The following is a 27,349-nucleotide window of genomic DNA, read 5'->3' on the forward strand; positions in this document are numbered from 1 at the left end:
CAGAAATGATGGTAGTTTTGCGGAAGTTTCACACTTTTAAAACTGAAATGTTATTTCAATTGTAATAATCTATAAAAGCATGGCAAACCTCAATGGTTTCAATTTAGTAAGGTAGTCTCAATTTTAGAAAAATATTTAGAATAATTACCTTTTGGATTTTATATATGTATATATAAATGCCTGTTTTTTTGCCCCCTACACAAATCTTACTGAAGAATGTGTTCCCATGTGTTTACCACTTAAAATAACCTCTGGTTCTCCATACAGCAGACACTTTTCAATAGGAAATTCTGAAATAACAAATGGCATGCAACATAACATATGCTGGGACAGGTGACATTACAGATATTACAGGCTGAAGGAGAGCCTTGAAATTACTAGTAAGCTTAGGATCAAAATTCCAGGAAAAGCCTCTGGCACCAAAATACGAGCATCAGCTAATTCAGGGCTGTGTCTTTCCATTTTTCCTTTGCCCTGAAGGAGCCTCATGGGACCAACAGCCCCTGCTGAAGTCACCAGGACTGCCGTAGACTGGCACAGTGCGTAAGGATGTTGAGCACTGACCTTTAAGTTCCCACAGCTAATGACCAGTGACAGTACCAAGAATCTACAGCGAGTACCAAGAAAGAAACACAAACCGTAGAAAACTTTTTGTTCTCAATGTCTTCATTTAAAGTGCCTTGTATTGTGAGCAAATTAGTTCAAAAGGTAAAGGAACTTCTGGAACTTAAAACAACATTTAAATTAAAGGACAACACAATATTCAGTTGACGTAACAGGTTATTTCTGGAGCAAGATCAAGTTAATGAGTATATCAGTAACATTCCTTAATATTACTTCCTCTTATACTTAGGTATTTCTTTGGCCAACTTCACAAAGATTTTCTTAGTCCCTTAAGTGGTTCTTTGAAATTTTGGCATTAACACCTGCTATTCTTAGATGCCCTAGCAGCTTGCAAGATTTTAAGGCTCTGTGCTTATTGTACCCTTTATTTAACAGGCTTTTAGAAATTGAGACACTTCTTACAGAAGCTTAAGATAAAAATTTATTTTAAGTTACTGTACGCCCAGTTCATTAAAGTTGCATTTAGGAACAGAATTTAGGTCTTAGTAGATAAGAGACACTTTGTATGTTTTACCTATATTGACTGAAAAACAATTTAAGTACCATGTTAGCTCAACCAGTTAAAACAATTTAAAAAGCTTATAAAAAAATACTTTGTACATTCTTCTGTATTTCAAGCATCAAGTAAGAAACTTTCTATTAAACCAAGTTGTATCACATAACTATCAAGAATTAACAAACAAAACCAATGCTGGAACAAACCATTTTGTTTAATTTTGGGCTTGGTCCCAAAAGAGGTAGTCCAGAAGTCACACAAGAATAAAAATTCCATACCAGTTAACCTAACATGACAGTCTCCTCCACCATAAGCAGCCTCTTTGCCAAATGAGGCTATTTCATATCCGAAAACATAAGTTAGTGTTCATGTAAATACAGAAACTATATATGAAAATTATTTCTTCATCTGTAACCAAAATTCTGTCCAGCTGAACCAATAGATTAACTAGGCTGTGTGCATCAGCCTCATTAGTAAGAATTCACCTTTTCTCCAAATTAAATTTCAAACATGCCAAATATACAGGTATGCCTTTATATAATAAAGGACACACGTATTTAGGTTTGGAGTGAAGCTTCAGGTTGTTAAACTTCATTAGTAGCACAGGTTTATTTACTATCACTTCTCTACAAATGCTGCTGCTGCCATTGAATTCCTCATGGTTCCTCTTGCTGAAGCTGTGAACTCTTCAATTTCAGCGTTCAGTCTATTAATTACCCATTCCAATGCTTCACGGCCCTACAGTTAAAGAAAAGTTTATCAGCATATAAATCTTAGTAAATAATAGTTTAAACCCTGTCTTACTGAAAATGACTAAAGACACAATAGTTGAAAAAAGAAAAGGTACAGAAATACATGCCTCTGTGATACTTTTTACTTCAATAACCAGAGTACTGCAAGAACATAACCATCTTGCATTTAATGAAAAAATTCCTTATGTCAACAGTGCTCAAATTATGAACCACGAAAGACTTTTATCCAGATTGTCTTACCATTCTTGAAGCTGAAGACATCTTTGGATTTCCAGAGGACAGACCCTCAACTAAAACACCACTTCATTACTCCCACATAACTACTTCTGATCTGTCTGAATGTGTACCATTTTTCAACAGCAAAAACTAACAGACAGCATCAAGAAGGCAGCAAAAGAATGACAGTGCCAGACTGCTAAGTGAGTGGAGATGTTTTTTCCAGTGAAGATTCAGAGACTTTGCCAACAATAATTTATTATCTCCATTCACAAAAGGAAAAATAAAAAAAGAGGATGTCCAGCAAACTGACCAATCAGTCTGTCCAGTAAAAGGAGAACTATGTGAACCCTTCCTAACATTGCTCACAAAGGCAAAAATTAGAGAGATTTTTATTCTCTTTGTCATTTAGCCAGTGGTGACACATTTTACACAAGGATCGTACTTACTTTATTAGCATTGGAAGAAATTGTGTTTGCCATTAGCCCTTCTAGGTAACTGCTGAGACTGACACCTTTTACAGATATTATTGCTTCTTGTGTCAAAATGGTTCTGAAACAGAGAGCAGGAAACTGAATTATTCTGAGTAGTTTAAAAAGGAATGTATTGCTGAAAGAAACTTGTTCCTCTCCAAAAAGTACATTCCCTCATCAGCTTTGTTGTGTAACACTGAACTTCTTGCCCCACACAATCCACTTGCACACTGCTGAACTGCTTTACACCTCTACTCATAAAATAAAACCCAAGAATCCCCATTAAGTCCAGGTGTCCCTTTGTGGCATTCAACTATTTCCATCTTTAGCAGCAGGAAGTTAAAAGCAGAAACAGCAGGTGTGGAATGAAGGTATACTGAGAAAACAGTATTAAGGCATCACCTTCAACAATAGGGATTTAACATTTCTGACTTCCATGAGAGAACCTCTTCTGTTGGAATCCCTAGAAAGATCCTTCAGAATTAGTTCCAGTAGTATAGACTCAGCAAACTCTAAACTTGCCTAAAAATAACAACCAAACAAAACCCAAACAAACAGCAAAAGCCAAACCTCCAAAATGATAGACTAAAGGCAAATTAATGTGCCTTTTGGTGCAGGTTCTGTGCTCAGGCTGATAAAGAGATCAGAGACAAGGAGCTGATAACTGAAGACATACACAGACTCATTTACAAGTGGGGCACAGGGCAGTTCCCCGAAAGGTGATCTGAACTGGACTCCAGCATAGCATGACACTGTTTCCCAATAGTGCTCTGCAGAACCAATGTCACTAGAGAAAATGACAGTCCATTTAAATATTTTTTAGACAAGTCACCACAACAGCAGTGATGTAAACCTCATCTTCTGTTCAAAGGAAACCACAGAAATTTTCAAAGCCTGTCCTACTTCAGGGCAATCTCAGAACAAACAGGTACTTACTTGTCTGGTTCGTGAGGGTGTGGTTTATAGACAAGCCTCTCATCTACTGACACTAGGTTTGTAAATGAAATCTGTAGAATACAAGGTAAGATTATCCCTTGGTAAAGATATGAAAATAATGTAGTAAATAAAAACATTAGTTTTGAATCTGCGGTTTTATCTGATTCAAACATTATACTTTTCTTACAAGTATTAGGGTTGTAGAACAAGATAATCTCCAAGTTCAGCATGTGCTTTTGTAAGAACATTTCAACAGTGGGATCAGACAGATGGAGTAGGACAAAGAGCAAAATATTACATGATTAGGAAACAGTGACAGTGTACACCAAATGGCTTGTAAAAATTTCTTCTTAACAGGCTGCCCCCTGCCCCCAGAACTACTCCTGTCCTGCTCATCAGTTTGTTCAGTGCTGACAAGTTCAAAAAAATCTAGGAGTTCCTTTCTGAAAAACAAAACTGGTCAACTATATACACATTACTTAAACCTTTAACTTCTTTGTTCTAATGCAATTTTCAAGTAATTTTCAAGATAATTTTCCTTTTCAAATTTACAAGGCATTATTATAACGTGTAATCTATTTCAATCACACAAACACAGCTACTTACATTACTGGATCTAAGCTCCATCGTTTTTTCCACTGGGTCAACAACAGAGTGCTCCTGAACATACGTCTTTGTTCTGCACGTGCCGATGATCTAGAAGAATGTCAAACATATATGGGATTAATTGTGCTAGCCAACTGCAACTTTTTTACTACGTAAGTAGTGGTTATTGTATTGAACAGACACCAAGACAACAGAATTAGGGCTTAGCTTAAAATAAAACTATTCAGTTGAGGTCAATCTCATTTTCAAGATGGAAGCAGCCTAAGAGCTGGGCAGGTTCTGGCTATCAGGAAGTCACTGTGTGTGCTGCTGTTGAGCTTTCCTCAGACATAAATGCTTCTATTTGTAAGCTATCAGAGTTATGAAATTATACACTTCTATTACAACACCTGGTTCATGAGCTCCCCCTCCCTCCCGCATCCCTTTGAGCGCTATGACACAATACGCACGGATTTGACGATGGAGGGTATTCCCCACTCAGTGCTGAGCAGCCTGTGGCTGTGCAGCTTCCCACCGGGGTCCACGTGTCTGTCCAGGACATCGACTCCCACCACGCTGGGGTTCATGGGGTTTGGGTATTTCTGCATAGCAGCTGTCGTCACCGTTTCCCAGGGGTGGCTGCCAAAACAGAATCCAGACACAGAGTTGTACACCTTTGGTTATTAATAGTATCTCTGTTAAAACATTTATTTCATGGATTGGACAGTGGTACATGCAAGCTGGGCATGTCCTGACTAACCATGACTCCAGAGTTTGGCTTATAATTAGATAAGAACATTTTCCCTGTGACATAATGCTGAAAGATTGCAATTTCTTTCCAGTTTCAGTAATAACAATTAGGTTGTTACCCTCCTCTAACAGAGTTTCCTTGGATCATTTTTCAACAGAGGAGTTTTGGAGCACTTGAGCCCCAACACCATGAAGCGACTCAGGCTGCCTTGGTCAGTGCTACACCCAGAAGGGGAGGACAGCATAAAGCCGACCCTCAGCGGGGCGGACACCGCGGCTGGATCCCGCTCACTGGTGCGCGTCCCGCTTGGGCTTTAAGCGGCTTCCACGGGCCAGCGGCCGCGTCCCCTCGGCTGGTGGAATCCCCCGCCCCGCTGGCAGCGGCGGCGCCCGCGTCCCAGCAGCGTGACCCCGAGGCGGCAAGGACGCGCAGGGGGAAGGTCAACGGAAACGAGCGAGCGGCGGCCGCCGGGGCAGCGCTGCGGCACCGAGCCGGCGCGGGGCACACCGCCCAGGGGCGGAGAAGCCCCCTCAACCCTCGGCCCACCAGAGGCGCGGCCGCCCTCCCCACGCCAGCCCTGCTTCGTCCCTCTCCCCGCCCCCGGGATGCACTTACTCGAAAACGTGCTCCGAGGTCCAGATCTTCATGGCGGCGGCGGGCAGGGGCAGGGGAGCCGCCGCCCCGCTCTACTCTCGTCTCCCCCGCCGCTGCGGCACCCGCGGACCCGGCACCGCCGGCAGCCGCTGCGCCTGCGCAGCGCGGAGCGAACCGGCGCCGTGCCGTGCGCAACACTGGCCGCCAATCGCCGCGCGGCCTCGCGGTGACGTCAGGTGTCACGTACCACGTGAAAGTCACGCAGAGGACTCTGGACCGCTGCGCTCGAGCGGCGGGGCGTGTCAGGCGCCTGCCTGGTGCCCGGTAAAGCCTACTGCGTATGCGCGCGGCTGTAGGGCGCGCGTGGAGCGGCCGTTGGTGCCGCGGGGGCGGATTGTGCTGGGCTGCTCTGGTGCGTTCCGCTGGGGCTGTGCCGGTCTCTGGCGTTCAAAGTGACGTTAAGGCCACAGCTCTTAAGTTTCTTCAGTTCTCCCCCCGCCCCCGTGAGCTGAGGCAACTGGGTAGCTTCCGTCAACTAAGAACTGAGTTTGAGTTACATTCGAAAACGTTTCAAGTTAAGTGAGTGTGTTACAAGGCGCTCATGTCATGAATAGAACCGGTCAGCTTTTGCAAGGCTTCCTCAGTTGGAATTAATCTGCGTTTTGTACTATCCCAGTCCCTCAGGAGCCCTCCTGTTGCTGCCGCGGGTGCCGTGGGGCGGCGCTGCAGCTGGCAGAGGGTGCCAGGGTCCCGCTCCCCCGTGGACCGTTTTCGGGGTGAGCCGGGACGCGGTTGCCGGTCACCAGAGGGCGCAGAGATTCTCCGAGTGTCCCTGGTGTAACGGGGCCGTGTGTTGGGCTCGAAGAGACGACACGTAGAGATGTTATTTAACCGATGTGCGAGCAGTCATACCAATGCCCCACCCAGGCCAGCTTACTGGTGTCCTTAGCCAACTTGTTTTGTAAGTACACTGCGTGGAAGTTATTTTATAACCAGCCGTTACAAAACAGCGTCATTACTATTTCCATGGTAAGAAGCACCTTCTGAAACAGATTGTTCCAGCATGGAAGGGTTTTGGCTAACTGTCCTGAAGTATTCTCTTACTCATCCTTGGAATAAAACAGAAGTGATTTACATGATTTATAAAGCAGTAAGAAATCAGCTATGGCAACAAACAAAACCACATGCATTTTATGGCATATCATCAAGCATATTCTTGTACAGTGCTCAAGATACCAATGTTGAAATTGCCTTGAGTTGTGTAGAAACTGGATTTTTTTTAAACACAGAGACAGCGGGACAGCATTTTATGGACACAACTCTCAGCCAGTGAGTGACTGTTATGTTCTCACAACTGCACTGTAATGGCCTCACTGGAAAAGGTTGAGAGGGAAATTTCCCATAAACAGGTTACTTCACAAGGAGAAATCTGTAGAGTCTTTCTGCAGTTCCAGAAATCCCAGCCAGTCTGTGGAAAGACGACTTAGATTCAGTGAGTATTTCCATGTGTTCTTGTTGTTTGCACTGAACATCAAATACAGAAGCTATTATACAGAGAACCTACTATTTAATGATAAATTACCAGGTTCTGTCAGTAGCAAATACTTAAGGGAGATCTGTTAAGAGAATAATTTTTTTGCTGGAGAGACCTGTCTTGATTTTATTTTTCCTGACTCTTCCACCTCATGAGACTATTCCTAAACACCGTTAGTATGCTAGTAATCTATCATAGTGATTATAAGCTTCATATAGATTTTGGCAGAGCAATCTCCTTGGTATGACTAAGAAAGACTAGAAATTGCTTTCAGAATTGGGTATAAAAGCACTCTGAGATTCCAATGAATTCATTTGCAGAACAAGGCATTATGACTTTATATTTTCAGACCCACGTTTGCCAGCAGAGAGGTGTGAATTGTCCCCTGGAAGCAGCCTCAAAAAAATATCCATCGTTTTGACTGAAAAGCATAAATGTCAGGAAATAGGTCACAAACCAAAACTCACATTACCTCCAGCGTTAGGCCCTGATCATTCATGCACTCCGTAATGGTTACCAAAGCCCTAGACCACAAACCCACTCAGGTGTAGACAATTGTGGTTTTATCCTTCTGTAAGAAAGTGTCTTGTGTCACACTTAGAAAAACCAGCACCATCCAGGTTCAAAGCCCTAATCCCAGAGATCAATTAGGCCATTCTACAGGACAAAATGTCACTAAATTCTAAACCGAAAAGGGTTTGGTGCCAATGGCAGTGATTCAAGCTGTACTTCTGAATGGAATGAATGCAGGTCAGAAGTAGCAATCAGAATGGATCACCACAACCAAATGTTCCTGTGGTACGATTGCAGATGACTGAGACAGTGAAGAACAGGCAGGGAAAGTTCCATATTTAACCGCTGCACTTCCTTGCAGCAGGCAGGAGATGAGCTCTGGTTGCTCACCCTGCCTCATGGGTCACACCACTTCACAGCTTTCAGATTTCAACTGAGGCAGGTCTTCTATTTCATAGACCTAAGAAAAATGTATTTGGTAGTGTATTTTTCCCCTGTTGTATTCTGAAATATAGTTAACACTACAACAATACTGCAGCAGTTCCTTGATCTGAAATTAAAAGTTTTAATGTGTGTGAAATATTGGTGTTCACATGCAGTACTCAAAGGCCTTGCTCTTCTCTTGAGCTGGAAAAACAAGTTCCCACTCCCTTTGTCAGTCTGGCAGTTGTACTGTCAGAAAACTGACATTATCGATGTTTTCCAGACATGCCTCTTTGATGACTTGCATTATACAATTCTTAATGAATACCCCATCTAGAAAAACTTTCATCAGCAGCAGTCAATTCAGTATATCAGGCTGTTAGTGCTTGGCTGTATTTTCCTGTATGTACTTCTTAAAAAAGCTTTGTTGGATAGCAAAGCCCTTTTTTTCCCAGCGCTTCCAGAATCAGCTCATGAATGCCTTGTAAGTCATTATACATCTCTGTATGAAAAGGTCACCTCAAATTGTACTTTTAATAAGCAAATGCCCTTCTTGTCAGAAAGCAAGCACAGCAATATCTCATTGTGGGATAGTACCAACTCCTCTAGTTCTTGCTCATACTTCAATAAGAGTTGTGTTCAAGTAATTTTGATCGTTCCAGATTTCTGATTAGTATCAAAAGGAGACACTAGTGGGGAAATGCCACCACTGTGCATCGCATCCTGAAAACGTGGTGTTAGTTGCAAATGAGTTTACATTATGATACATTTATTAGGTCTGGACAGAGCTCAAACTGCATCATGGATTAGCAGTCTGATGCTTTAGTGCATCTCTTTATCTCTTCAGAGAAATATAGATGGAATAAAAATATTTCCTCTTCAATACTGAAAATGTGGTTTTATCAAAATAACCACCATTCTTTACCATTTTTTTCTCCTCTGAATGGCATCAGTATTTCCACTGCTGACATTAAGTCCTAACAGCTGCTTCCCACTGCTTTAGTAAGTTGGTTTCCTGCTCCAAAACCTTTCACCTTCCTTCTTCATAACTGATGTAGTCTCAAATTCCTTGTCACAGCTGAGGTCAGGGCTCATCATCAGACCCAGGGCAGAGGGAAGTGACAGGAATGCAACAAACAGCATTTAAGACCACTGAGCTTTGTACTATCGTGAAGCCACCTGCCCCAATCAAGGTGGCTGCGCTGTCAGACCACACTGTACAACAGAGTGCTCAGCTTTGGCCAGGCTGGTCAAGCTGCTTGGAGCACACGCCACCATCTGCAACTCACGTGGCGCCAGAGCAGCTGTTCCTATGGCCAGGGTGGATCCTGTAAGGGAACAGTGCAGCTGAATTTCTGTTTTCTGCACAGCAAACAGCAAATGGAACTGAAAAATCACAGAAAGGCCATGCTGGTATTGCAGAGGAGGTAGTGGGGTTGCAAGAGTAAGCGGTCAGGGCTGATGAAGCCAATGCTGGACAGAATGACAGAATGGAATCACAGCTTGGTTTTAGCTAGACACTCAACTGTCTAAGTTCAGTGCATTTGTTCTACATCCACTAACAGATACTGACTTGGTCATTGTTAGTATCGTGCTATTTGGTTCAAACCAAAATAAAACACAGACAAGCGTGAGACAACCAAATGCCTGTATTTGTTTCTATACTTTATCAATCAACTAGGAGAGGTTTGGTTTCTTTGTGTGTGTTGTTTTTTTAATAATTTTAAATTTTAATCCTTTAGTATTTAGGGCTCTTTCTCCCTCAATTCGAAGGAAAATTGAATTGTAGAAATAGCCAAGAAATCCCTTTCCTCTAACCCTCCATGTTCTGATGAAAATGGCTGTCAAATTACATATGAAATGCAAATAAAAATTTTTACAGAATGTAATTTTCTATCCTGAGAATAATACCGATCATCCTCTAAGAAGAGATGAAATAGCAGTAACCATAACAACTTCCAGATAAAAGTTTCAGCTGTATCTATTTTTATTCAGAAATAAGGTTGAATGGATTCATGCCTTCTGTGTGGAAGAACCACAAGAGGGGGCTCGATTTCCATGAGGTTCTCCACGGGAAGACCTTGCTAGTCCATTAGAGGAAAAGCACTCGCACTCACCGTCTCACAAGCAAACTCACCTCGAAGTACCCACATCTCTGAGCGTTGCCATATGGAAGAGGACAAGATCCCCACTCTGGGCCTGCGTCTCAGCAGCAACCACTCTCAAAGGGCTCCCCATCCATAAATCCAGAGCATATTTTTCTGCAGAAATCACTTGTTCCTCTGCTTCCATGTCAAAATTTGATCTAGACAGAAATTCCTTGCTGGAACTGAATTGGAAAGATACATTCAGGTCCCTCTTTTTTTCAGTACTTCAAAAACATTAATGAAAACTCAACATAAAAGCAATGAAACATGCACAAATACAAAAAATAAAGGTCCATTTAATGTCCTCTAATTAAGCCTGGCTAATTTGGCAGAAACTTAAATCGACATAGAAGACCTGACATACTGGGAGATCAGTGTACTGAGATTACTGGCCACTCAGCTGCATGACTTCAGCAGCAGAAAAATGGAGGAGACAGGAAAATATGGCCACAAACAGTTCTTTTGACAACAGTGTGATCTTAGACCAGCTTAAATAATTTCTGAAAGTATAGCCTAAGTGTCCTTGCACATGTGCACCATAGTATTTTACAGCACAGGAAAGTGCTAGTGATCTGTACTCATCTCCTGCTAGTGCAAGAATAAAAGGGACTGTAACTGGCAATCTGATCTCTGACATAAGTAACCTACAATGAATAATAAACATATACATCCCCAAATCCATTGCTTCTGCCAGTGCCTTCCCAAAAGGAATGAAAAAACCCTGAAGTTTTCAAGTAACTTATATATAAATAACAATCTTTTAGCATCTTTGTATGCTCAGATTCCACATTTGCCTTCATCACAAGGACAGGTGGTGGTAATCCTGTGCAACTCTAAAGATTCAGAACATCTCATTGCCTGGCCAGGAACTTTCCAAACTACTTTTTTTATGCCAGGAATTTAAATCACATGTAAACCTATGGAATAGAAATAAAGGACAGAGAAGTCAGTTGCTCGTGGGGCAATATCAAACTCAGACTGGTACAAATTGATTCTATGTTCTATTGCTCATGGATGTGTCTTAGTGCAGAAGTGAAATGCAGTGAGTGCAAGCCGCAACATACGAGTTTGTCTCAGACAGCTTTTCTTTTGTGGGGAAAAAAGATGACATAAAAGGCAGAGTATATAGTGAGAATTATTTGTTCTTGGCTGCCCTCTTCTATTTCCTATACCACGAAAAAGGGGAGATAAGTTTTCTTCCATCTCATGACTAAAACCAATAAGGCAGCAACTCTTTTCCACAGATATATTTGCAGATTCAGAATTTGTTTTCCAATATTGATTGCACTAAAAGGATTATTCCCGGAGTTTCTTAATATACATTATTTCTCTACCACTTAAATCTTTCATGGATATATATGCATGCACAACTGTTGTACAAAGGCCGTAGTCAAAAAGTGCTGCTGTTCTCTAGAACGGTGATACGGGGAGCTAAAAAAATACAACGGATGTAATTTCTTAACAATGCTATTGCAAACCTATTTCCTGTTTCAAAATGATGCTCATTTCCTTCTCAGACACATTTAAAGCAGTCTGGCTCCCCAAATAATTTCTAAGCTCTAAAATAACATACCATCTTTTGAAAGCCATCTGAGATTTGTCTGTGGGGCGAGGTCCCTGTACTGGTGTTTCCACTTACTCAATAGAGCTGTCAAATTGCTAACTCATCAGCATTATCTACCAGGTTGCATAAATTCCTTCAACGCTGGATGATTATAGCGAATGTGGTTTGGTCATGTTTTGCTGAGAGTCAGTGAATCCCTGTATAAAGGGTAATAAACAGAACAACAGCACATTGTCGCTTACGAGGCTGCAGATCTCTCTGACAACTTTTTAGCATCTACAACAATGGGCTGCATCTTGGATAGGTACCTGCCCTATGGAAAAATAGTTTAGAAGTAAGTCGCACACACTTCCTTTGCTTGGTTTTTACACACTAACATATTTGCTCTTCTCACTATTTATACAAAGACTTGCGGATACAAATTGCAGGACTTCGCTCTCTATGCCTGTAAGTTCACATCAAAAAAGGGGTAAGAATTACATCTAATGAACTCACAAATATTTATTAATGCAAATTTAGATGTCAAGAACCTGTTATGACAAATACATAATAAATTTCTAAAAATCAACAGATGGGTAGTTTTTCATAAATAGTTAAAATGTAGCTTTGAAAGCTTATATGGTAAGTATGTAGCTACTAGGAGGGAATTTTTGAATAACTGGTAACATAGCAGTACTTCATAAAGCCTTTTGCAAGTGTAATGAGACAGAAAGTTGAAATTATTTCAGTGAATGAGTAGTGTCACTAAAAAGCATTCAGAGCCTCTTATTGATTAGGTTTGTAATCATAGCTGAAAAATGCAGCTATTGCCTCTCTGTTGTACAATCTTTTTTTCTTTCTAATCATAAAGCTAAAACCATATTCAACTTTGTTTCAAAGGAGGCTGACCTCAGCCCTTGCTAAAAAGCAGGCAAAACCATTTTGCCTTTTCATTTGAACAGATATCTGAATCTTCTCTGTCCAGTCAAAAACCAACGGGTGCTACCGAGGTGACACTTTGAAAACAATATAGACCTATTCCCATTGTGAAGCATACTGTCCAACACTGCCTACGCTAACTAGGCTCTAATACTATTTACATAATTTGAATGCAAATAATTATTTTTCTTATCAGCTTTCTCCCCCACCTGACAACATACAAAATGTAAAAAATAAACACAAATCCATAATCTTGGAAGTCCCACTAAAGAGCTCCGCTGCATTATCTAGAACTGTCCTGATCCAAAGCCAAACACATTTAGCAGGCTAGTACAAGCCTAGTACATATAGAGTAAGTTACACACAGCTCGCCATCTCATTGCCTCATCATTACTGTACCGGCTGCTCTTAAGAGTTGGTCTTCCACCCACTATCTGATGGTTTGTATTAACACACTCAAATTGCTGTGGTGAAACACCATGCCATGTTATACTGGTGCACTTGTATTTATGTTTTGCAGCACAGGACTTTAAATGGCCACTAAGTGGCTTTTGGCTAGTGAATGATCTGTTTTTAATTTAAAAACTGACTCAATATCTCTAACAAGTTATGTGCTGTATGATTCATTAGAACCATTGGTTTTGATTTTTTTTTTTTAAATTGTGCAATTTCATTGACTTCTGTAGTTCAGGGAGTTTGCTTATGGTTCTACAAACAGTTCCATCTTGTCTGTGTCATTAGTGGCGGTAGCAGCTGCCACCGGGTGTTTGGCTGCAGTGCGGACACACGCTGGTGTTCGGTTCACGGGTGCAATATGACTGTTCTGTTGTCTGGGAGACGGTCTCTGAAACGCTGCATAATATGACAGTTACCAGCCAGATAATGTTTTCTCTTGCAAGCATCACAAATGTGCATGTGATCAAGTAGGCAGATGATAATCACATGTTATCACCCACAACTCATGAGCAAGCACAGTTACAGCGCAATAAAAGACAAAAATACATGTTTTAAAAGGACTTCCAAATTGCTGATAATTTTGTGTTGTTTGGAAATAATCATGCTTCTCCCCTACCTCTGATCCTTGTTTAATTCTAAAGATGACAATATTTCTTATAAAAACACGCCATGCTATCAAACATTTGTTGAATGCAACTTTCTAATGTAAAACCTTGAAGAGCCAGCAATGGCAGGTAGCGCTCATAACATATTACATGTTAGATCACAAACATAGAGTTATATATTCACTCACGGTCTTCAAACCTTGCTCCTGTATCTGAATTTGTATAAAGGTCTTTGTTTCAGAAATGTTGTCTTCAGTCAGTCATCTTTTGACGTCGTTTAAAGAAACTGCAACCTGGAAATAAAAGTTGACAATTCTTCATACACATACGTGGAAGTGGCTACTTAGTCATCAGTTTTGATACAGAGGCAATTATCAGATCAATTATATATATCATATAGATATAATATGTATATATACTTAACTGTGAGATACTATAACACTTAAGGAAAATGAAAGGAATATGTGGAAATCTTATAATCTTGGAAGTCCTGCTAAAGAGCTCCACTGAATTCTCTAGAGCTGTCCTGATCCAAAGCCAAACACATTTAGCAGGCTAGTACAAGCCTAGTACATACAGAGTAAGAAAATGGGAGTAAAATTTATGCAACAACTTTAAAACGATGTAACAGTTTAATATGTATTAAAAGTACATATGAGCTGTTAAAATACATTTACAGAGAAGTACCTGAAGTGTTGCTTTTTGTGGAGAAGAGCAAGTTAATGTCATCACAGCCTTAACTCTACCTGTGCGTGTCGTATACCTGCAAAATCATACCCTTGTTTTTCTCCATACTGTTACTTCTTGCTCTGTACCAAGGATGGAAATTGTTCAGATGTGGAATTTTGGCATGGAAACTCAGACTGTTCTAGGCCTTCCTCCACTCCCATTACTGTTATTCATTTGCGCAGCTTCATTAGTGATGATTAGTTAGCACATTGGGAGACAAAAGCTTTTTCATCATCTTACTACCTCTGCTTAAAGCCATGCTGAAACCAAACTGTATACTAAGCTGTCTGCAACTTAGTGCTTCAGCAAAAGCAATAATTCAAGGAATAAACAACATGTATAAATGAAAAAGACATGTTAAATTCAAAGCACTGAGAAAGCATCAAACTTACCATAACGTGATTAAGCCAACTTAGATTAGTGCCATCCATCTCTTCAGTGTATATATATACATTCTCTGTTACATGCATGTAGAGTCCAGAATGTTAACAGCCACAAACTGAAGTTAAAAATATTTTTTAAAGAGATAAATATTTGCAAAAAGTAGTTTAACAATGACTAGCCTTCACACAAAACAACCCTTTAAAATGCAATTTCTCATATCTAGTTCTTGTACAGTGTATATTAAAGCGCTTTCTTACTAACTGCCTCAATTTATTTTTTCTCTAAACTTAAGAACTACTTCAAGTTGCTGTAATTTATATCAGTTTTGCTGCATTAAGTGAATAGGATAGGCATTGTTTTTCCAGCAGGTCCTTGACTAATAAGATCGGAAGCGACCTTGGTTAGTGTCAATGTATGGATTTTGTGCTCAGAAAGAAGCATAGTTTTTATATACAGTTCCTACTGGAGACAAATTCTGAGCATACAGCAGCTCTCTGAAATACAGAAAATACTGCAAATCAGTGACTATTAGAAATTGAGGTCTATAAAAAGGTAGGATGAAGACTATAGGAGCTACGGCAGCCTTTCTTTTTAATCAAGATATGCATACTATGTGTGTCCTAAGTGAGGGGCTCCCAAATGTACAGTGGTATGAGTATCATAGGAACAGAAAAAACAAATATTGTCTGAACAGCTGAACACTCCCTTGAGCATATGGACTCCAACAGGTCTGATGCTGCCAGATCCATTAGCAATGAAAGCAGCAGGCAAAGCGAGTTCTAAGTAAAACTGCGATATTAATAAAAAACCTCGACAAAGCTTCATTAAACACAGAACTTGGAGACAATCCAGTATCAGATGCAACTAAAACTTATTTACTTTTGTTACTTCAAAATCAGTGTTTGTTCCGTTTATGAATGTGTATTTCAGTGTGTCATATATATCTGAATCCTTGCTGATAAAATGAGAGGAGTACTTCCAAAACCATCTGGGCGCTCGCACAAGGGATCTGCACAGATTTAAACAACAGTTAACTACAACTACCTGTAAGACCCTTCTTTAGAAAATTGAGGGTGAATATTCTTTTTAGCTCAATAATTATTCACCTGATTATTTAAATTATTTTGAGGATCAAAAGCATGAAAAAAATGTCTTCAGAATTAGGACTTAGGCAACCTCAGATGTTGAATCTCTTCTATGCTCTCTTGGAAGAAACTCCTCCAAAAGGAGTTCCTACCTCATCTACTGGTAGGCTTTTTTAAGGCCTATATTGAGAGTATCATGTGTTGTCTGTTTTTCAGTTACTATTTTCTATTGTTGCCTCTTAGAGAATCTAATCATCACGGGCATGCATTTCAAACAACTGCAATACTAAAAAATAAATATCAGAGAATCTGTTTTCTGAAAAAGGTGGCTATAAACAGAGAGAAAAAGAACAACTGTTAGCCTTGCTGAAACACAACTTTTGGAAGATGAACAAAATGGGATTGTACCTGTCAGCTTTGTTAGTTAACTTGAGCACAGTGATGTATTCTGTCTTTGCAGAAGTGATAGCAGAAAGCCCTGGGAGCGCTGACAGTTCCTAGAGACTCCTCACCCAGCCAGCAGGGAATAGCGGCGCTGCGAAGATGGAGCGTTCCACAGGTAACAGGCTGCATAACAAACGCTTCTCTTTGGCAGCTGTGACTATAAGAAAAAGTAAATTATGACACATATCCCAAACACCAAAGCTTGAAGAATCTAAACAGTCAGGAAAAGTGTTAAGAAAAGGATATATATTTTTTTTTCAATACTTTATTTTTTCCGTATTGATTTTCCAAGGGAAAAATGTGGAAGTCCCCAGCAATTGCTTGTTCTGGAAATAACCGATACTCCTTTTCACTTGACTTAAATCTACTTAATAATTTTTCAGGTTTTGGCACTTTTATTTGCTAATATTAGAGAGGCTGTAAATATTTTGAAGGAAAAAAAATAATTTCTGTGCTGACCTCTTCATTGACCTGTTCCATATCCCCACACTGGAGTGCCAGCGGGTTTCCCACCCAGAGTCTTCCTGCGAGTTTACTGTTGAACGCGCCTGCAGCCTGTGACCCATCCTGTCTGCACAGAGCAGGGCTGGGCTGGTTGGAAAACCTTCTCTGGGGGTGGAGACTCAATGGGCTAATTCTTGATGTTCTTTAAGCCGAATTCAAGAACATGCTCTTTAGTAGTTTGGTTCAGGAAAGAAAAGGTGGCTATGAAGTAAAATTCAAGGCTAATTTCATAACGAAAACATTAATCCAGTTAAATGATGATAAGAATATTGCTGAGGTATCATTGCATCACTGGCCTTACGAGGGAAAATTAGCTGGGTTTCAAAACTGACATGTTTCTGAGGAGTTCTTGTTTTTCTGCTTCCCTGAAGCTCAGTGGAGTTACTTGAGTTTTACCAGAGAAGTCATTACGTTTGAATGTTTCTTTATGCATGTTAAAATGCTATTTGTACTTGATATCTTTTCACTTTTTCAGTTAGGAAGTGTTCCCATTACAAGCCATAATAACTAGATATAACCTTCTTGATACAGATGACTTTGATTTAAAAAAATATAAGATAAAGAGATAAAAGATAAAGATTAAAAGTGTGCATTTACAGTCTTAAAATGCAGTAACTAAGTAGTATAATGAATAGAGTTAGCTAGGAAACTATTTATATCTGACAAGTTAAGTGATGAAGGACCACTGACTCAAAACCTTGTAACTGTGTCACAGATTCTTCAGTGGCTTTATTCAGGAAAATTAAGAAATACTTATGCCCACAGAACTCTAGTGAAATCAGTAGTAGTATCTCAGATGTTACAAATATGAAAATATTGAAGAGATTTTCTCAAAGCTCCAGGATCAGCTAAGGACTCAATTCCCAGGAAAAAATCAGTGGGAGCTGAGCTTCCAACTCACATTTATCTTTTTCAAGATCTGTCTTAGATGGCTTTTCCAAGACAAAATAATAGTTCAGCTGTGATTAAAATATAAGAATTCCCAGTTCCCAGTTCCATCCACTTAGCCACATTTTCTCACTGAACTTTCTTATGTTTTTTCTTTCATTTCTGTGCATGCACGCACATAGGATGTGTGTGCAAATAGTCCTTGCACAGAACACATGCCTTAAAAATTTGCTTTCCTGAAATAGTTTTACTAATGATTGTTGGGGTGGACAGACCATCACTTTACCCAAACCTTTGCAGATGCTAGAGATTTGGAAAGGCTGGTAATTATTGAAAGGGCACTGTAATTTTAATATATATTTTCTTCTAATGCTGAATTTTTAATTTAGAGCAACCTTTAGGTGTTTATTAAATTGCTAAATACTTCAGAGACTTAGTTTCTATTAAAATGAATGCTAAAAGGATCGTTTAGTAACAGATCTTTACAAACACAACAACTGAAATACAGAACATGAGGACAGCTGTTAAGATGACTGTTTCCATAACAGCACACATCGACAGTACGGTCCGCGATGACACAGGATACCGTTTCTATGGTAATAGAATGTCTCAGCCTCAGGGGTGCACTGAAACCCATTATGAAAATTAGGAACTAATATTTTAGATTAAAGGGACTTCCTTGTTTATACTTATCTGTGTCTACCCACTTGTCACCTTTTTCTTATCCCTAGATTGTAAAATTTTTGGGTGGGTGACTCTCTTTAGCTTGTTTTTCTAAAGAAATAGGTGATATCTAGTCATTCTGTCTGTCCTCCACTCACAACTTTTTAAGCTGTTGGTTCATTTTAACCAAGTTAAACTGTGGGACTGGGATATGACTAATGCCTGGCACTCAGTAGACAGACCTGGATTCTAGGGTCAAATTTACAAAGGATCAATAATACGTTAGATGGTGGGGCTAACACCTAGCAGATTCACGATAGAACCTCCGCATTTCTTCGCAGGTGCCCATCAGAAATCAAAACTAATACAACTAAAAAGCAGGCTGTTTTCAGTAATATCAGCTCATATTTTGTGCCAAGATGAAGGCATTTTGGGACAGGTCTTTGGAATTTCAGCTTGTGCCAAATAGGTGCTCATTTAGTATATACACGGTCAGAGAAAGTTCCAGTTAGAAGTTAACTGTCGCATTTCATTGTGGTTATTTAAGGAACGTTTAGCAACCTGTAGCAGAAGGACATGCTAAATCTCCACAGTTTTGCATATAATTTATTAACATGGACAGAAAACCGCATTTAAATATAACAACAGATTACCCGTTCCTGCTGGGGACTCAATGACTTCAGTTAGAGGACCTTGTGTGGAGTCTGAGTGTGGGTGCAGTGGTGGTTGGATGCTGAAGACTTTTCTCAGCACGTACCCAGTATTTCAGGACAAGAAGATAACAAATGTTAATAGCTGAAAAACTGCTGATACAAGTTTGGTGTCTGCTTCTGAAAATCTGAGCCATTAATGGTGTCAATAAATTACTAAAAGTCATGGTAATCCAATTACTGCTATTTTAAAACACTAAAGTTCCTTTGTAGCTATGGAAACAAAAATGCAGACATTAATGAGCAAGGGAGAAAAAAACCCTGGTGTTTCCTTGACAACAGATAAAAGCATAGCTCCGTGAAACCCAAAGGGGAGAATGACAGAAATACCTTTTTCCATGACATACAACTGAAATACAAGTCCAGTGCAATAATGTATTCACTCTGCCAGGAAGCTACGGGTACTCCTTTCACATGAACCTTCCCATCTTTATCTTGAAGTCACCCAGCAGCCTGAGGCAGCATTCTGTATGTTTCATTGACCATCTTCTCGAGGGTAAGAATTCAGATGGCATGTTAAAGCCTGTGAGAAGAACTGGAACATTGTGTGGCATGTGTGGAGAAGATGAGGGTTGTATAGAGAACTTTTTGGACAGCAGGCATGAGATGTAAACAGCAGATGCCAGCCATGAGACTGACCAAGCGCTCTGCAGTGTGGATGTGACCATGTGCTCTGCAGAGAGCGGGCATGGGGACATGGCTCCTTCACACCTAGTTCTACAGAGCAGCTGTTCCCTGGAGTGCATCATAATTTCTATGGACATAAATACAGAGAACCTCTTTTCTCAGTGAAAAACTGCATACATTTTAGGTAAGCTTACAACGTAGAAAGGGATACAAGGAGTGTGCAACTTAATTATTATCACTTGAAAATTAACTGGCAGCTCTCATGCAATCCAGAAGTATTTTTGTCAGAGGAACTTGGCATTGTTCAAAGACAATAAAATGAGAGAGGAATCATGGTAGAGGTAAATAAGAGGACACCAGTAAGATTACAGGGCTGTTTTCCAGCTTAATATGGATATGTAAAATATCTACTGAAATTAATAAATGGAAGAGTTAATTGGCAAATTTCCCATTGGCATTTTAGAAGAACTGAATCTTCAAAAAAGGTCTTCCTTCATCTCTATCCAACTTAGAGTATTAAGAACATCCTTTCATAGCGGGAAGGAAAGACTATCAATCAGTTGAAAATCCTAAATCATTTTGTGTCTATAGCAATAAAGAGCAGGATACTAAAATACAAGGCTGAAGAGTTTCCTTGACAACATGCTGAGAAAAAACTACATGAAAGCTTATGGGGAAAATAAAAACAATACAGTTGCATTGGCTGAATGGTGTGGAACATGGGTTTGCCTGTTCTGGGGTCCCGGTGGTGGGACTGTTGTGTTTCTACAGTTCTGGTTATTGGTGCTTCCCTTTACTCTTTTTGACATTGATCTGAAAGCTGGTTCAAGTGATCCATGACCCTGTCAAATTCTACTCTCATTTGCTGTAAAGTACATTTAAGTTAGTGTAGCTGGTGGTTTTGTAGAACTTTTCTGAATACTATCAGAAGTTCTGAAGTTATCTGTTTTTCTATGACAAATAAGAAACAGATGGAAAAAACAGTATGACTGTGCTCTAGTTTGTGCATGTGTAAAAACCAGCTAACCTTGCTGACTTTTTTGAGTTGAAGCAACTGTTCTTCTGAAAGCTACATTGTTTTTAAGTGCATCATAATTGTAATTACTCATATTTATGATGTGGTATGCCTGAAAATACTATAGATCGTTACTCCAGCAATGTAAGAGACTTGGAAAGACCCTTCATATTCCTCCTGAAAAACATCTATGTTGTAGAAAAGGCACCATGAGATCCTCCATTTTTTAACCTTTAACTGTCAGCAAAAGAATGACTTGAGTGAGGTGGAGTAATTGGAGCTCTCTTCATTACCACCCTATCACCTGGTACTTTAGAAGCAAAGGGAGACTCATACATGTGCTTTTTCTCTCAGATAGAGAAGTTATTTCTTGGCTTTTAGACTATCCTTGTGAATTAATCCATAGAAGAGTCCTTCACCAGATCTGCTTATGCTGAATTAATGCTAGGAAAACAAACTAAAACCCAAATCAACCCTACATGATGATTCAGCATTTAGAGCCTTCCCTAAAACACATTACCTCCAAATTTGGAAAAAAGGTCTGTGGGATTTTAATGGAAGATTTTTGGTTTTTTTGGGGGGGTAGTGGTGAGTTTCTACATGTCCAGCCCTGCTGTTGGGCTGTGGAAGTAACTCAAGCACTTTAAACAAGATATTCAGTTCTTATGAAACCCTTAAGTTCTATGTACAGCCAGCTGAACTTTTTCAGTTTTGTGATTGCCTTCGCATTTTCTCAGCAGCCTTTGGGGCTTTTCCCTATGGGATCTATTACTTCTGCCTTGTGTTTTAGTTTTTCCCTTGTACTGGCTTTTCCTTGGCAAGTAGACCCATGTTTGCATCTAATGAACCTGTGTCTCTCCCTTCTGCTGTTCAAGCACATTTTTGTCTTTAAGTTCCTTTCTCTTGGACTTTTTTTTCGGCATGGCCTGACTGATATGTGAGGGTTACAATCCTCTTTAGGTTGTTGGTTCTTGCTGTCTCAACTAACAGACACAAGTGCCATACAAATCTCGATAGTTGCTATGTAGTATTGATATGAGGGTAATAGTTTACCAATTTGTAATGGTTTACCAAAGTTTACCAATTAGTCATTCAATTTACTAGAATGCTTTAATTCATCCTGATTTGAATATATTTTTATATTCAAATTTTCCAGATTTTTAATACTTGCTTTAAAAGATTCTGTCAATTTACAAAGCTGTGATCTTTGCGGGGGGAAAAAATCATGTTAAGTGCCATGGTGGAAATGTGCCTTTCATCAAATGCAAGTTGTGTAGGCAACCATGGTTTCTGTACATTCAAACTTAAGAGTTCACATCTATAAAATAAATATTGCTGTGATGAACAACAGCAATATTATATAATGATTGTTCATGGGGATTAGGTGCATTTAGACATTCCAGATGTTACTTTACCTGCAGCAAAGTGGCCAATACCGTGGCAGAGACGATGGATGCTGCAGTGACTTGGAAATATGACTGCTCCAGAGTCACTGTGCATGTCCGTGACATACTGACACAAAAATGAACAACATATACCTTTCAGAGTTACTGCTTCAGGCTATGTGTTTTGATACTATACTTTCCAAAATGGGTCAAGAAAATGGTAATTGATAGTTTTTTAAAATACAGATTATAGTAAAAGATACAAATGATACTATTAATTAATAATGGACAGTGCTTAACTGGGAAAAAAGTATCTTCATTGAGCAGACAGTACACAAAGATTAATTTAGAGTTTAGAGAAAGACAAAAGATAAAAAAGGTAACAATCTGACTTATTTTACTTCTATACACATAAAAAAATTACAATGCTCAGAAAATTACCAGTTTTACTGAACTGATTTAAGCAATTTCAATTTGCTGTCTCCATCATGCTGTACAATTGTGCTCAGTCTGCATGAATGTAACCCTGCTGGGAGCCATATTTCTTTTCCCTCTAAACATGCACTTTTCTGTATCAGCTGAGGCCACAGACATTTCTCTGGCAAAATGTTCCTGGAGCTGACCTCAGCTGTTAGTTTAGACATGAAATACGTATTTCAGCCTCTGCTGCTCCTTGTAGCCAGACCCCACTTAATACCAAGTCAGTTTGTACTTCTGTGTATTAGTGGTAATATCTCTTTGACAGTTTTACCTGAACTGAAGATAGTTTTTCGTTCACTGCAGTGGGATTGATTGTTTAACTCCCTTTATCAGATTCTCTGTTAAAGTTTGGGATTACTAGTCCGAAGTCCTCAAGCCCAGTCTTGCTGGTTCGACTCCCACTCTGAATTCTGCTGATTTGATGCGCAGCTCCAGATCCTCAGGAGCTCAGGGCGGCTCTTTTCATTCACACTGTGACCAGGAGATGCGGTGAGGAACTGCCAGTGTCCCTGTGCACTAAACAGCAGTATGGGCATCATGATGTGTCACCTCTCTTTGCCATGCCCCTTTGCCAGTACATCCAGTTGCCCTGCTTTTTATTGTCAGCAGAATACCAAATGCAATCGAAATCCTGTTTGATTTGGTGCTCATCTGAATATTTGAAAAAATAGACACCTAAACCATTACACTCAAGAATCCATATGCCTTGTGTCCAAGCACATGATATTCGAGCTGGATGTGTTCTCTCATGCAGACACAAAGATATGCATTTAACAAGTACTAGTCCCTTACTATCATGGAGCAGCCAAGTCATAAAGGTTCCTTGAAGTTTTCAAGCTCCTTTCTAAAACTGTTTTGTGTCCCTTTCACTCTTTGTGGTCATAAATATGTTTGAAAAGTGTTCTCACTTGTGTGACAAAAACCTTCCCCCTGTCCCTTCCAACAACAGTGTATTAATTTATATCCACCTGCTCTTGTGCCAGCAATTGTATTTTAGCTTAAATAGCATTTTCCCCTCATTCCCCATGACTTCACAGAGAACAGCTCCTTTGTCTCACACTCCTGTTGGTCTCCTTTACATCCAGCAGTCACATCACACATCCAAACCTGTTTTCTGTCTGGTTTGGATCAGTAAGCCTGATGCATCGCTAGACTACTGAACAAAAATGGGCTGCCAGGATGTCCTGTTTTCCTGGTCTGTGTTTTGTGGAATATTCAAGGGAACAGTCATGGTCTAGGATTTGCTACCTGGCCGGTTGTGGAGTGGCTGCTGGGTCTGTCAAGCCATGCTACGTGGTGCTACCAAGATCTGGGTACCTATTTAGCATGTTCAAAGGCTATAGGTGTCCTCTGAAGACTTCTGCTCTAGAAATCTGGATGCCTTTTGGAATACAAGCTCTTGTAGGTTAATGAAAAAACAGCAGCAAAAAATGATAACCAAACATTCACACTATGTAAAAATAACCCCCCCCTCACTAAATACTGAATTTACCTTTTTTAATATCGAAGCTGAGGAAGAAACTTGACTGGATTACATCTGTTAAGTTAAAAAGAAGCAACAAGCAAAGCTTAGAAAAAGATAAAAGAAAAAAAGTAATAATTTTTCATTTGTGCCTGATGGGATTGCGTGTTTTTTTTTTTTTCTAAACTGTTTGCAAATCTTCAGTGTAATGGTTTGAAACCCAGTCGTGTCATTTCTTTACGCCCACACACAGAGCTGCAGTAGTGCAGACACTGTAGCAGGCAAACCATATTACCAGCATCGGCCATTAAAACTCTTCCTACACCAAGCGTGGGCTGACTTCACCCCCTTCTCTCTTTGCACACACCCCACCACCCACCCTTCAATTTTCAAATGCTTAAAAAAAAAAAGAGAAGAGAAAGAATCTGAAAAAAGAAAACAGGATGCCTCTTTTGTTTCAACGCTATTCAGAGACCTGAACCTCTCCACCTGCCTGTGAATTGGCCACCTAAAGGTTAGCAAGTGTTTTGTTATCGTTTTATATAGACAGAGATCTAACTAAATTCTAGATGGTAAGACAGAAATTTTAAAGTTATGATTCTTTTAATGTGATGGTTCTGTCACTTAGCAATGAGGAGGAAGGTTTTTTTCTAAATCACAAAGCATTTTAGTACTGGCCCCACTTCTGTTTGTAAAAGGGCTTTAATCAGTATTTTTTCATCGTTTAGTCCAACGTTCTAAACTTTAAAAGATGAATTAGGGTTATTATTTTTCTGTTAGAGCAACCTGTTGATTACAGACTGCTGCCTGGAGGTTGTTAACTCTTTCCTAACAAGGGAAATGCACAGGAGCGAATTTGAGGAAAGGACAAAAGAATGGAAACCCTTTGAGGTTTTTAGATTTTTTTAAGCACCAACAATCCTATTTTATTTTCACTGTGAAGGCACCAGCAGTGTTAGAAATGCAACAGCTGAGTTAGATATGTTTCTTTTTAGGAAGAAGTGGTGTAAATTTAAAATAAAGACATCAACTAGAAAGCATTTCTTATGACTGGAGCTGAGAAAAGTAGCAGCATAAGAAGTAGAATAAGAAATATTCTCTGATACAAATTGCATGAAGAGATCAAAAGGGTCAAGACAATGTTTGCTTACACATTAAATATATTTTAGCTAACAATGTTCTTATTGATTTAAGCCTTTTGAATGTCTTCATTTATGGAGATTCAAGAAAAGGAGAATAAAAAAAGATAGAAAACTGTATAATAATGATCAAAGCAGTTGCTGCTATTCTAGAATGAAGGAAAGGTGTTACAGATCACATTATTCTTAAAAGGTTTTAGTATTGTATTCGGGTACAGTGTTTACAAAAATAAAAAAACCTACAACAATTTCCTTGATTTACACAATTGTGGAAGTATGGTGTCCAAAATACTTGTCCTTGGGGTATGGCACAAGAATTTTAAAGTTCAATCAGCATGTTTTCTAGTTGCTTTGTACTTTTATAACATATGAAGCAGGGCAAAACTTCAGGAACAATGACTTCTTAACAAGCAGCATGATTTCCCAAAGTCAGAATTTGAGCAAGAAATGTTATAATTGAAATATGGGGGTTTCAGAAGATTAGATAATTACACATTTTCATCCTAATTCTTCAGGGGACTGAGGCTCTCAACACCGTTAATAAGATTGTAATCAGTCTGCACGCTGCTGGTGGGACGGGCAGACACGTCCCTTAGGAACACGTGAGAAGGTGAAGTCAGAACTTCTGTTATGAGACATTTCAAGGTATGGAGTCAAACTGAGAAAAGAGCAAAGGCAGAAATAGTTTTGAAGTAAAACAAGATCAACAGTCATTTCTGGGCTAATCAGGAAATGTTCCATTTTGCTGGTTTGAATTGAGGATTAGAAAATGCCAGAATAGGGTACAGTCGTAAACTTTTCCAGCAATCAAGTAGTGCTTAAAGTACCTGCATAAAATTTATTTCACTCCCTATGTTCACTGTTACGTTATTATACTAATATTTCAGTAGAAGTTTTGTCTAGTCAATCAAGGGAGTTCATAAACACTGGCACCTTGTGCTGGCCGTCAGTGGTAGAGAGCAGCTGGAAATGATAATCCCAGTATCTGTCTCTTCTGCTGACAGTAAGATACTGTGTGCTGTTCTCAGCATCACTGTCCTCAGAGGAAAAATTAATCGTTAACAATCCTATATGATACTTGCTTTTCATTTACGTTTGTAAAGTACTTTAAAACATGTAGCTGATAGGATCTTTGACGTCTATTTCCTTATTAGTATAGGAAGCATGCTTATTGGTGCTTTCGCTCAATCACATCTTTGATTAAAACTCTGTAGATACTGTTGTAGGAGACAGGGGTTTAGACACCTGGGCAGGAGCCCTTTCTGCAGTTCTTGGAGCCCAGCAATGCATCCCAATGGGATCTGGGTTCATCTCCTCAAATCCTCATTGAGACATGAATTAAAAGTGAAGTGCAATATAGCACCACATGCTCCCTACTGGGTAGTACCTGAGAGAAGGCTTATCTTATACAGAGTTCAAATTGATATTTTGCTGCATATAGAGACAACTGAAGTTAATTGGGTTTCTCTGAGCAGCATAACGTTTTGAACTTAGATGAAGATAAGTAATCTTGCATAGAGAGTCCAGGTTAGGAAGTGACACCCAAAATTAGATTGGTTAAAAAGAGAAAATAAAAATAATTTATTTTCAAGTAGAACTAATGCAGTGCAATACTGGTCACCTGTGTTATGTGTACAAATCACTTCTAGCCATTACAGCAACTACTTCATTTGTATAAATGGGAAGAATCAGAAGATGCTGTTGGGTCAGTCTGATTCCAGAGTCACTTATTCAAGATTTAGAGATTCAAGCTTCAAAAGATTTTGCTAAGCCCTGAAACCTGTGTGGTGCTGGCGAACATCCATGCAGTCACTTGCTTTAGATGTAACTTGCTTTATTTAATTATTGCTTCTTTAAGTCTCTCAGGATGAGTCTGCAGTTTTAGCATTTAGAATTTGATATGCTATTGAATGTTCTAAATAATGCATTTTAAAAGATTATATATGTTTTAGAGTTGTTACTAGTTCCAGAATACTGCTAGAATTATTAGTATTGCTTAAAATAAGTGTCTCTTTTAAGTTCACCTTAACTTAAACTAGTAGTAGCCTCAAAGTGGAGTAGAATATAATGGACTTCAGATGTGTGATAAAACTGAAGAGAAACTAATTTTGACTGCTTATGCAAAATGCTTATAAGCATCTGTTTGTATGATTTGACTCATGCCAGTATTCTATTCTAAGATGAGCATCTTTTTTTCCCCTCTGTTACTTTGTTGACTGTCGCATGCAATAATCCTCCAGAAGATCT

At 39.4% G+C, this 27,349-nt stretch overlaps 1 protein-coding gene across 2 annotated transcripts; it reads right to left on the bottom strand.

Moving 5' to 3' along the window:
- Positions 1-441: 441 nt before the first annotated feature.
- Positions 442-5,551, bottom strand: PRELID3B (PRELI domain containing 3B). Of its 2 annotated transcripts, XM_080354826.1 has the most exons (7): positions 5,449-5,551; positions 4,553-4,721; positions 4,104-4,193; positions 3,498-3,568; positions 2,964-3,024; positions 2,538-2,640; positions 1,718-1,858 (listed from the first exon to the last, which is right to left on the bottom strand). In XM_080354826.1, exons 1-6 carry the CDS (start codon positions 5,478-5,480, stop codon positions 2,542-2,544), a joined length of 522 nt encoding a protein of 173 aa, XP_080210952.1. In that variant the 5' UTR covers positions 5,481-5,551; the 3' UTR covers positions 1,718-1,858; positions 2,538-2,541. The 2 variants fall into 2 exon arrangements, with proteins under 2 accessions (XP_080210951.1, XP_080210952.1); XM_080354825.1 differs by lacking the exon at positions 2,964-3,024 and having other exon boundaries at positions 442-1,858.
- Between the last annotated feature and the right edge of the window lie 21,798 nt (positions 5,552-27,349).

Source organism: Nesoenas mayeri, assembly GCF_963082525.1.
Source record: "Nesoenas mayeri genome assembly, chromosome: 16".
Taxonomy (NCBI): Eukaryota; Metazoa; Chordata; class Aves; order Columbiformes; family Columbidae; genus Nesoenas; species Nesoenas mayeri.